General features: G+C 43.5%; 1 protein-coding gene across 35 annotated transcripts in view; it reads left to right on the forward strand.

The window, feature by feature from the left end:
* The window catches only part of Cryzl2 (crystallin zeta like 2), a 42,486-nt gene extending 35,231 nt beyond the window's left edge, over positions 1 to 7,255 (forward strand). For 21 of the 35 annotated variants that reach the window (XM_087580201.1, XM_087580211.1, XM_087580202.1 and 18 more), the window contains one exon: positions 4,162 to 5,037. In XM_087580201.1, the coding sequence (XP_087436327.1) occupies positions 4,162 to 4,230 (69 nt within the window). In that variant the 3' untranslated portion in view covers positions 4,231 to 5,037. 35 annotated transcript variants of the gene reach the window in all.
* The last annotated feature ends 5,143 nt before the right edge of the window (positions 7,256 to 12,398 follow it).

A 12,398-nucleotide genomic window follows, 5' to 3' on the forward strand; every position in this document is an offset into this window, starting at 1 on the left:
CCTCCCTCTCTCCCTCTCTTCCTCTCTCCCTCTCTCCCTCTCTCTCTCCCTCTCTCTCTCCCTCTCTCTCTCCCTCTCTCTCTCTCCCTCTCTCTCCCTTCCTTTCTTCCTCTCTCCCTCTCTCTCCCTCTCTTCCTCTCTCTCCCTCTCTTTCTTCCTCTCTCCCTCTTTCCCTCTCTTCCTCTCTCTCTCCCTTTCTTTCTTCCTCTCTCCCTCTCTCTTTCCCTTTCCCTTTCTTTCTTCCTCTCTCCCTCTCTCTCCCTTCCTTTCTTCCTCTCTCCCCCCTTTCCCTTTCTTTCTTCCTCTCTCCCTCTCTCTCCCTTCCTTTCTTCCTCTCTCCCTCTCCCTTTCTTTCTTCCTCTCTCCCTCTCTCCCTCTCTTCCTCTCTCTCCCTTTCTTTCTTCCTCTCTCCCTCTCTCCCTCTCTCCCTTCCTTTCTTCCTCTCTCCCTCTCTCTCTCCCTTTCTTTCTTCCTCTCTCTCTCTCTCCCTTTCCCTTTCTTCCTTCTCCCTCTCTCCCTCTCTCCCTCTCTCCCTCTCACCCTCTCTCATGTTTGCCTGTGCATCTCTGCATCTGCTCCTAGAGGAAGCCTCCGATGACAACTGGGCTAGGCACCAATCTATAAGTATCCAACTAACTAATTTTTACCTTCCTATTTGTAGCAAGCAAGCTTTCTCAGCCTTCAGTCTTTTTCTATGATTCATGATGCTATTTTAATCAAGTTTCAGGACACACAGATCTGCTCTCTGTTTTCTCTTGGTTCAAATATAATACTCGTTTGTATATTAGTATCCTATAGCCCTTATGTGTGAGCACTGAGGTATGTTTTAATGTATAGAAATGTGTCTTATACCTTTGTTCTTGCTTTTCATATTTGTTAAGTTGTCCTATCTGTAAGTAGAACTATATAGCCAGATCTTTTATGTCTTTTAGGAAAGCTTAAAGTATTTTCTGTAAGATCTTATGGGGTATTTTTTCCAGTTTTCCACAAATGTCACTATTCTTGATTTTTGATAACATAGTTTACTTCTGCTACATTTGCTCGTTGATATTTCTGCTATAGAGACAGAAATATCAGTGGTGGCTTTTATTTCGTTGGTTTGATGGTCTTTCTATTTTTGTTGCTTTGATTCATTTTCCTACGTGGATTATTTTTTTTCCTTCTTCTTTTTTCTTTTTTTCGGAGCTGGGGACTGAACCCAGGGCCTTGTGCTTGCTAGGCAAGCACTCTACCACTGAGCTAAATCCCCAACCCTCCTACGTAGATTATTATACTGTCTGTAGAAGTGATGGTGTTGTTCATTTCATTCTTTGCTTTTTGATTTTATTCCTTGCATTTATCATTATCTGTAGACCATTTCAAAAGTGGGTTTAGTTGCACAGAAAAGTTCAAGAGGAAGTAGAGAGTGCTCATGTTCTATTTTCAGTCAGAAGCTCCCACTTTTACTTAGCACCTTGCAATGGTTTCGTGTGTTTGTTACAACCAGTGAGCCAACGGCTACACACCAAGGGTCTTGATTGCAGTGGGGAGTGCACATTAAGTTGCGCTTTCTGTGTGGTACAGCTCTGTGGGTTTTGCTAAATGTTCAATATGATGTAACCACTATTACATAGCCTGTAGAATAGCTTCCTTAAACAATCCTCTGGAATCCACATCTTTAGGTTCAGCCCCTTATCCTGTATCTTTGGCAGCCACTGATCTTCCTGGTGTCTCTATAGCTTTGGCCCTTTTCAAAGTGTCATGTAATTGGAGCCATCTTCAGGCTGTTCTTGTTATGTTAGCAATATTCATTTAAGGTTCTTCAACGCCTCCTGTGTCTTGATAGTCCTTCCTTTGAGACAGGGTATTTCTGTCACACTGTGTATCCCTGGCTGCCTTGGAACGCACTCCACAGATCAGGCTGGCCTCTAAGACTCGCCTACCCCTGTCTTCCAAGTTGCCTATCCAACTCTCTGTTGAAGGGCATAGTTGCTCCCAGGTTTTCCCAGGCGTGAGTGAGATTGTTGAGAGCATTCATGTGTGTGCTCATGTTAACTTAGTTTTCAGTTCATGTGAGTGAAGACCCAGGAATGTGACTGCTGGGTGAGTGCATGATTAGGTTGGTGGGAAACTGCTACACAGCCTTCCACAGTGTCTGCACCTTGCTTACCCACTAAGAGCAAGTGAGGCCTGCTGTTCTACTCTCTCAACACTATTGGTGTAGTGTCTTGGTTCTTAGCATCCTAATCGGTGTATAGCGGGTCTCGTCTTGCTTTTAATCTCTGCCTACTGAGTGTCTTAGTGCTTATTTGATATCTGTGTGCTTCTTTGGTAAGATATCTGCTCAGATCTTTTGCTCACTTTTGAGTTTTAAGTATTCTCTTTCTATCTAATGTCTGCTTGCCCCCACCTCTCTCTTTCTCTATTCCCTTTGTTAGGTGAATGTTTTGCAATGATTTTCTCTAAGGTCACATATGCCTTGTCTTTTTATGTGTTTAACAATGTCTTCTTTAGTGTAGACATTTTTAATTTTCTTTTTTTATGTGTATGTGCATGTGTGTGTGTGTGTGCATGTAGGTGCATATACACATATGTGCATGCATGTGGAGATAAAATGTGGATTCCTGGTGACTTCCTGTAACACTTTCTACCTTGGCTTTTGAGACAGAGTCCCGTACTGAACCTGGAGCTCACTGTGGCTAGAATGACTCTGCCTCACCATCTGGGATCATAAGTACATGCTAGATTCTTTATGTGGGTCCCCGGGGTCTAATTCAGGTCTTCATGCTTCTGTGGCAAGTACTTGACTGAGACATCTCTGCAGTCCCAGATAGTTTAATTGAAAAAATTATTATATGTATGTGGATGCATGTGTCCCAGTGCACATGGCGAGATCAGAGGACAACTTTGCGGGGTCAGTTATCTCCTACTTTTATGTGGGTTCTGAGGACCCAGCTCAGCTCAGCAAGCTTGCACAGTAAGCACCACTACCTGTTGAGTCATCCCACCAGCCTCAAGGTTGGCAGCTCTGCTGACGTTTATTTACTAATTAGTCCCCCATGGTTGTGCTTTCAGTGCTCTCTCCAAAATCTCACTATGAAACCCAAAGTGAACCTGACTTCTTTTCCAGTGTTGTCTTTGGAAGCTGTGTAGTTTTGTGTTTTACATTTAGATTTATGAAATCACCTGGTTTGAGGTGATTTTTGTGACTTTAAATGCTTTCTGTGAATTTCGTGAATGAAACACACTTTGATTTCAAGTGCGGGTCTGCAGTGTTCCCAGTGCTGTTTGCTGAAAGCACTCTCCCTTCTCCATGGAGCTGTCGTCACTCCTGTTAAAGATTGGTTGACTATGTGTGGTTCTGCTTTGGGGCCCTCTGTCCCATTCCATGGATCTACTTTTCTGTTTTTCTACCAATGCCACACTGCTTTCACTCCTATAGCTGCTTTATAATTGGCTTTGTTCCTGCTCTGCATTTGCTATTGCTGGTTTGCTGGTTTGCTGGTTTGCTGGTTTGCTGGTTTGCTGAACTACTGGATATTCTGAGGACAAAGATCAGACTCGTCTCTAGGAACCCGATGTCCCTAATCAGCAGGAAGTAGCCTACAGAGGCCTACACCCCCTTTCCCTCCAACTTTCTTTCTCTCCTACCTAGTGTCGGGGCTTGGAAAGGATGGAGTAAGTGTTGAAAGGGAGGTAGAGGTATAAGAACCCAATAACAGAGTAAAAAAATACACAACATCTTAAATTTCTGAAAAAAAAAGATTTCTAGTATGTTGCAATTTTAGGTGCAGAGGAACTGGTATAATAAGATGATAAAAATTTTAAAAATTATTGATTCTTCTTTCAAGCGTATCATTCTTTCAAAAGCTGGTACAAAATCTTCCAGGAGAAGAAGGACTGGCTCATGGACTTTCTGCCTGCTGCCACTTACTTATCTGACAACACTGAAAATCATAAGCTTAGACGAGGAGAAATTCTGTGGATCAGTTATTCTTAAATATTGTATTCCTTCGTATTTATGGTGACCTTATTAGCATTGCGTGTGTATCTACGGTTCACAGAGATGCAACTTATTACTTCCATGCTACTTCAATAGCAGTATTTAAAAATTGATCATCTGTCAGATATCTGCTGAAACGCGCATAAGTCTGACCACATTCCGTTTTGGATTTCTTTTAGGTCAATGATGCCTTCCTTCATGTGATGCAGCGCAAATCCACGGGCAAGGTGCTCCTGTCCCTCAAGTAAATCCTGACCTGGGTAGATTCCCAAGTCTGATCTCCCTCACCAGTTTTAAAGGGCTCATCCTTAGTGACCCAAGTGCCACGTCTTGGTGTCAGTTCCCTTTGCTTCCGCTTTCTTGCTGCCCATAATCAGTGTGACCACAGAGGTTCTTGCCTAAACTCAACCCTATCTGTGAGCAAAAGGTACTGTGAGTTCCTTGAGAAGTAGGTACTGTGTCTGGATCACCTGCTGACTTCCTATACCTTCTGCTATTCAATTTAATTTATCTGGAATCTTAAATTGTGGGATTAAATGAAGAACATGTTGCCCTGGAAACAACCCCAATGCCCTTTGACGGGTGAATATATAAATATGCACACTTTGCATAGGTATTGTATAATGTGCATACATCAGAATATTTTTAGCCTTAAAGAGGAACATCATTCACAGACATGCTACAATATGTATCAACTTTAAGGCCATTCTACATGAAATAGAACATATTAAAAAAAGAAAATGACATGTGCTCTGTAAGTCCACTTATATCAGATTCTGTCACCCATCAAGTTCAACAAGAGATAAAGGGGAATGGTGGTCACAGGGGCCCCCTTGGAGTATATCCTGGTAAATGTGACACCCCTTTGCGGGGATATAGGGAGTTACTTAAGTCATGTGGAGTTTCAAGATGGGAAGATGGAAAATCAGTGGAAATGGGTGGCAGTCGTGAATGCCATAACGAACTACTGAAGTATGCACGTTCAATTGTTTTAAACAGCTTTCAATGGTAAGTGTTCGGCATGTTTTGCCTCAATAAAACTTTTTATAAAATGATATGTTACTATTACTTCTAAGTAAATGGATAGATTCAGGGGAGAGAGCAGCCTGTGTAGAGTGCTGATCTCAGTGGGTGGGAGCCACTGCTCTGTGTACTTTCTGGCCTGCCGGGAGAGACCTACCCATTAGGTACTGAACATTCTGCAGACACCCCTTGATTTATGATGGTTTGATTTGTGATTTCCCCACTATATACTTATATACCTTTTGCATATGTATGTGTGTGGCGTATGTGGTTATTGTGTGTGCATTTATATTCCCATATGTGTGGGCATAGGTATGGGGGGAATGGAAGGCTAAGGTCAATGTCAAGTGTCTTCCTTAATCACTATCCACGTGGTGAAGCAGGGTTTCTCACTGAACCTAGAACAACAGCTTTTAAAGCAGTAGGTGTTGAGTAGACGCCTTACTTGAAATGTTGACTTTTGACCTGCTCTCATGCAAGCCATACACACTGTGTTACAATACGCTTGTTACTTCATGTTGGACAGCAGCTCCTGCAGCTCCCAGGCAGTCCCCTGTGTCCTGTTGCTGAACTATGATGATCTGTAAGTCAGAAGTAGTAAACGCATTTCTAAGTTGTGCGACTTTCAACTTACAGTGGGTTTATCAAGACATGACTTCATTGTAGAAGGAGAAACAGCTAGACGGTTTCTCCCAGGACTCGAATGATAATTATCCAAAAGGAGTGGGTGTGGTGGAGTATAAACTGGTACTCGACGCAACACGTGTGTCCTTTTGTATATTGATTGGGTCCTTTGCCAAGAAATGTGGCAAGAGGTTTTGTTGTATGGTACCTTAGATCACTTAAAAACAGCCATCTTTGGGGGAAGGAGGATGGCTCAGTGGACAAAACCTTTTGGGGGTTTGTGGCTCAGATCCTTATACAGAAACTAGGCATTTGTGGTAGTTGACCTGTAATCCTGGTGCTAGGGAGGTAGAGACCAGTGATTGCTAAAGCTCCAGTTTCAGTGAGAGATGCTGCCTCAACATGTAAAGTGGAGAGTTATTGAGGAAGCCATCTGACATTGACATTGGGCTTCCATACTCATGACATATACTACATGTGTACCCCCCCAAGTGAATACAAATGCCACACACACACATATACCACATACGCATGCATATGCAAAAATTGTTTTCACACAAGTTTTGAAAGAACAATGTAAGGATGACTGCTTAAAAGAAACAATTTGAAACCTAGAAAATAACAGGAGGGCCGAGTGGAAAGGATGCTGTGGAAATTTGTCACATGGCTGCTGTGGGTCTACAAGGTACTTCTATAGGCTCTGCCGTGTGTCGCTGTGTGTGGCGTGTTCCCACTGGATGGTGCAAGGAAGAGAAGGAAGACGAATCAGAATTGGGGAAGAATGTACATTCTAGCCAGGATTGCCTTTCCATGGAGCATGGCTGACCAGTGAGTGCCATGGACAGCCAAGACTGAATGTCCCCAGCCTGCTAACCTCAGAACAGCCTGGTGGATGGGAGAGGCAGTCGTTAAGGATTTCAGAGTTAGCAGGGATTGGTTAGACCCTCTAATGATCTCTCTGCTGCATCTTCCTGCTGTTGTGAAATGATTTGACTTCAAAGCATCTGACTCATATTTTAGTCATTGTCTGCTGGTTCTACCGTCTGAGCCATTAGAATGAAAAAGGAATCAATATGTCTCCGAGTGACAATGTTTATTCTGTATTCACAGACTTCTCGATTCTTCCTCAGATACTGGCTGCTGCAGAAATCACTCCCATGGCCCTGCCTCTCCTTTCAGCAATGGTCTCCTGGTCCACTTGCACATGTCTCTTTCTCCAAACTGGTGTAAAAGGCTGGGGTGGGGGGTATAGCTCCATGGCAGAGCAATTGCTTGGCACTTGTCAGATCTTGGGTTCAATCCCCAACACTGACTCCCACAAACGGTCAGCAACCAAAGTGAAGTTTTCTGCTCTGAGCCAAGGATTGTTGCTATCTGCTTCCGACAAGTGTGCTCGGTAATATTCCCTCCTATGCACATGTGTGAGGCTAGAAAACAATCTATGATCTATGATAAAGATAACAAATATGTTGTTAACAAGTGAAGGACTAGAGATGTCTTCATCCACTCGCCTAGATTTCATTTTAAAAAGTTTATTAAATTAGGGGAAAAATAGGCTATTCCTTCTTACATTTTCCTTCTAGGATTATATAAGGGAATCAAATAAAAGTGATTTTTTTCAAAGTCCTCTTTGTGCTGGATTCTGATTTTTCCAGTTCTTTTTTATCTCAGAGCATTATTGCTTCGATGCTGGCCTGCATGGGACACACACTGCTTTCTGGAGCTCTCTCATTGCTGGGGAATCAAGTACGAAGTACTGAGCACAGGAAGGACTGTGGTGGACAGAAGCTACAAATCTCGGCAAGGAGATAGCTAAGTAAAGCACAGCAAAAAAACCCAAGCCAGATGTGGTACTCTTGGAAGGCAGAAACAGGATGATCATCCCAAGTTCGAGACCAACCTGGTCTATAGAACGAGACTCTGTGTCAAGCAAACAAAAGAAAACACAACAAAGCTAACCTGGAGTCAGGTGAGGTAAAATGGGGGCAGGGTCGGTGAGCATGGCGAGATGGTTCTAGAAATAGAGACCAGGGCACATATTGGTTTGAAGGCAATTGATGAGGACTTTGACTTTGCGGTAAGAGCAATGGGAGGCCCATGAAGTATTTTAGCAGGAATTGGATGTGATCAGAATAGCCTTTTAGATTTCCACCATCTATTGGGGGGTGGGTGAAGGGAGCAGATCAGGGATGAGTGTAGAGCTGTGCAGGGGCTGAAGGTGAAGGGACTTGTCCTTGGATTGGATATAGGTACAGAATGGAGGAAAACGTGTCAAGGTGACACCAACTTTCTGGACATACATTTCACCATGAAAGAGTTGGGTTTTGGCAACAGAGCGGGGCATAATTAAAGAGACGGAGTTCTTTACATATTGAGATCTCCAAGAGTGTTACGTATCTGCTCTGAAGAGAGGCATGTGGGAGTCTTTTGCCTGTAGGTGGTTGAGATGGTGTGGTTGAGATGGCCCTGTCATGTGAGAAAGGGGGAGTGTGTAGACTCTGAGGACCTTTTGAAGACCCCTGACAGAAGCTGTAGAGGGACAGCTTGGGATTTAAAATGAGTGACAAGCAGTTATAAGGAAGGTTGCTCCATGCAGTGACTGAAGCACCATCTCCTGCAGGGAGGGCCAGGGGCTGGAGCTCTAGCCCCAGCTCTTTGATCTTGGGCTAGACTCATCTTCCCTTTCACCTGTAAGGATAATGGTATGTATTCTTCTGCATCTTGTGGTTCAGGTGAGGGTCAGAGGAGATGCTGTAGGGAAAGGGCTTTGCAAACTGCCTTGTATCTGTGTGTTTAACTTCACTTCAGAATCAAAGGAAAAGGCATGCCTTTTCAGCATATGTTGAATTGACATGGAGCAAAGGGACTGTTTGATTTTTTTTAAAAAATGTCTCTAAAAAGGCTTTTTACATTGTAGCTGAAGTCATTGTGCCCCTTTATACAGAATAATAGACAAAGTGATGGGGGCTGGTGATTTGATGTACTTCAAAGATACCCAGAGCCAGTCAAGGTCTACAGAAGGACATCTCACTTGATCAAGAGTGCAAAAAGCATATTTTTAAAAAGGAAGGGGTGATAAAAAGAATTAGGGCTCTTCATTCTGGAAAGCCACAGGCTAAGAAAAGAGCATGATTGAAATTTATGAAATAATGAAAATCATAGGATAAAAATATGAACTTATTAAGTCCCAGTGGATAAAACTAAGAAGACAAAATTTTTTTTAAAAATCATTTTAAAGAAATAGTTTTAGGGCAAAGTAAAAATAGTAGTTCTTTTTACCCAGGAATGGTGAGCGCAAAGATCTTATTACTCTCAAAGTTTGCCAGGACTCAAATCAAATCAAAGAGAGATTTACAATATTACAGGTCAGATTCATGGGGGAATTATAAAAGTAACCTAAAATAATGTGGTAAAATTGCCCGTGTCTTGAAGGAAAAAGTCATGGGGATTGGGTGGCCATTAGGCTTCCTGTCTCTGTCTGATTCAAAGAAGGATTCTAAGTGGGCATGCTGAGAATAGCAGGTACAGAGAAAATAAGAGAGCCTACTTGCAAATATGACCTCCCTGACCTTCTGGAGTCACTTCTTAATTTAACTTGTTTTTTTTTTTTAATTTTCACATGTGTGTGTGCAGGCGTGCATGTGCATGCACAGATGTGCACATGCATGTGAAGACCAGAGGTCAACTGTGGGGGTCCTTTGCGAGCTATCTGCCTTGATTTTTGAGACAGGCTGTCTCTGGGATCTCGGCCCTTCTGATTAGGCTAGACTGGTTGACCAGTGAGCCTATGGACCCACCTGTGTCTGCCTCCTCTGTGACCCTGTGGGGACCCTGGCCCTAGGCCCCATGTCAGGACGGCTCACCCATCACTTCTTACTCCACAGTTTCCTTTTCAGACGACAAACTTTCTGACTTAAGCTCTATCTCCTCTTTTAGAGGTTCTTTTTAAAATGTTAAAAATATCCACAAGGAGAGCCTGCAGTGCTCCCCTTCACTGACCCAGATAGTTTAAGAGCAGGTATTTTAAGAGACTGGCAGCGGCTTCTCATCTGGGGACACAGGCTGGCTTCAGGAGCCAAGGAACTCAATGCAATAATAAAATATTAATCCTATTTCCCGTATGCGAAGCGCTCCTCTTGTGCTCTCTTCCTCCCTAATCCCCCCTTATCCTTCAGGGTAAAGTAGGAGAAGCTCTGGATTTCAGGGCAAGAGTCTCCTGAGTTAAGAGTTACCTGATCTTGGGTGAATCACTTCACACCTGTGAATCTTGGTTTTCCCATCCATAAAACAGAGACGCTAGAGTCTCACAGTGAGGGGGCCAAGGGACATTGCCTAGACAAGTTGGTTGGTAGAGAAGGACCCAAAGAAGTACCAAACTCCAGATAGTCCAATTGGATAACCACAGGGTCAATAATCTCTATTTTTGAGCTTCTATATTGGTCTATCTACATAATACAGATGGATTTTTATTTTAGTCTGATTTTTTGAGACAGGGTCTCTCTGTGGAGCCCTGGCTGGCCTCGAACTCATAGAGACCCACCAGCCTCTGCCTCCAGAGGGCTGGAACTAAGAGACTGAGCCACCATGGCCAGCTGCAGTTGAACTTTTGATATTGGCTGTAATTTGCTCACATTCCCATCTGGTACATAAATTCCTTGCAGGCTGGGGCTGTGCATTTTTTCTTTTTTTTCTATGTCAGTGTTGCAGGAATGGGTACTTAATCCCTGGTAATTGGTTGCTGGAGCCCATTGCCATAACTTTAATTTTTTTAATCTTATTTTTAACGATGGTTCTTAAATGCTTTAACTTCTCTTGTAGTCCACCACCAACAGAGGCAGTGGAAAAGAAAGGATAGAGGGGAAGTGGACTTGTTTAGAAAGGTTTTTTTGGAGTTGGCAGTTCAGTTTACAGGTTAGCAGGCAGTGGCAGCTTGATCCACTCACAAACACGTCACCGATATGCCAGCAGTTCAGTTCAGTAGAGTTAGGCTAGCAACAACGGTGACATCACCTAGTAGAGACAGCCTCGGTTCGAGTCAGCAGGAGAGACCAATAGGAACACCAGGAGAAGTTCTTCTGTACCTCCCTCAGGGAAGCAAAGAGACTCACAAGCATTGCACAGCTAGCTGTACCAGCAAGCCAAGCTCTCTCCCTCTGTTGAGTCCTATTTATGCCCTCCAAACGTCACGGGTCCTCCATGCCTTGCCTCTGCACAGGTCTTGCCTTAGCATGGGTCTTGTCTCAGCATGTGTATTCAATCAGCTCAAGTCTGCTGAGTCTGGACAAATGGAGCTCGACGACACAATGCAGACTGATACATGCATGTTAGCAAAGAATCATTTATCATGTGTTCTTTCACATGTTTGTTTTAGCAGAACGTCCTCTCTCCTGTGTCTGCTTTAACTAAGCTTTTCTTTACGAGTCTTAGTCTTTTACCTGTGTCCACTTCAAGAAAATACTCTTTCATGTGTTTGCCCCAGCAAAACACCATCCAGCACAACTGACTCTACAAAGAACCCTTAAGTTTCTACTTCACATTGCCCATTTAACTAAACTTGGGATTTGTCCACAACACAGGCCATTTCCTCTGCCTTTAACTCTCCATGTGCACTGACTATGCTCTGCTAATGGGCAGATAGCGGGAGTCCTTTAAGACTCTCATTACCTTGTCAATTCGTGGCTTCACATCAAATATGAGCTCTTTGTGTATTTGAAGATATCGCTGACCTGCCCTGAATGGGAACTTTAAATTGATTCTATGGATGGGTTTTCCCTGAATCGGCCATTCTTTCCCTCAGGCGTGTTTAAGGACCCCTGCTCCCACCCCCAGGCTTCCCTTCTAGACCACTCTTTCCTCTGCTTGGCAAAGGAGTCCACTGCTGACCCTCTTCTAGCTGTGGGGGCAGAGAGATTTCACTGTGGCCCTAGGAGCCCATGTTCTTCTCGTATGAATGATCCTAACTGCCTCTAAGTCATGAACCCTTTGTTGAATTGTTCCATACAAAGAATATGTGGACGTTGTAGGACTCTATTGGTTCTTTTTTTTTTTTTTTTTTTTTTCCGGAGCTGGGGACCGAACCCAGGGCCTTGCGCTTCCTAGGTAAGCGCTCTACCACTGAGCTAAATCCCCAGCCCCTGTAGGACTCTATAACCTGTGAATATAACATTATTTTGGACATGTATATTTGCATCTATAATCCAGTAAAGATTAGGTATTCTAGGGAAAGAGACGTTTATGCAGTAATGGTTCAGATGTATTCCATAGCCTCATATGTCTGAGTTTGAAGTCCTCAGGGGGCAGCACTGTTTTGTGAGGTTGTGAAACCTCTTTGGATATGGGACCTTGCTAATGGAGATAGGGCCATAGGAACAGATTTTTAAGGACAATGGTCCAACCTTGCTTCTGGTCTAGCCTTTTCTGTTTCCCAGTTAGCCACCACTAGAGATGTGAGGGGACCACCTCATGTCCCCACTGCCATAAACACTGCCACCTATGTCTGTGTCAGGTATTTTGTCTCATTGATGAGAAAAGTAATTAATACACACACATGCATGCACATATGCTCATACAGAATGCTCATAGAGCGAAGATTGCCACATGAAGACAGAGACAGAAAGTGGAGTGTTGCAGCCATGAACCAAAAACAGTCAGGATGGTTGGAAGCCAGCCGGCATGGAGAATAGGCAAGGTTAACGTTTGGTTTTGAACTTCTGGCTCTGGAACAATGAGAAAATCAGTTCTTACAGTTTCACGTCTCTGTGTTTATGGT

This window comes from Rattus norvegicus, chromosome 13 (genome assembly GCF_021556685.1).
Source record: "Rattus norvegicus strain SHRSP/BbbUtx chromosome 13, alternate assembly SHRSP_T2T, whole genome shotgun sequence".
Taxonomy (NCBI): Eukaryota; Metazoa; Chordata; class Mammalia; order Rodentia; family Muridae; genus Rattus; species Rattus norvegicus.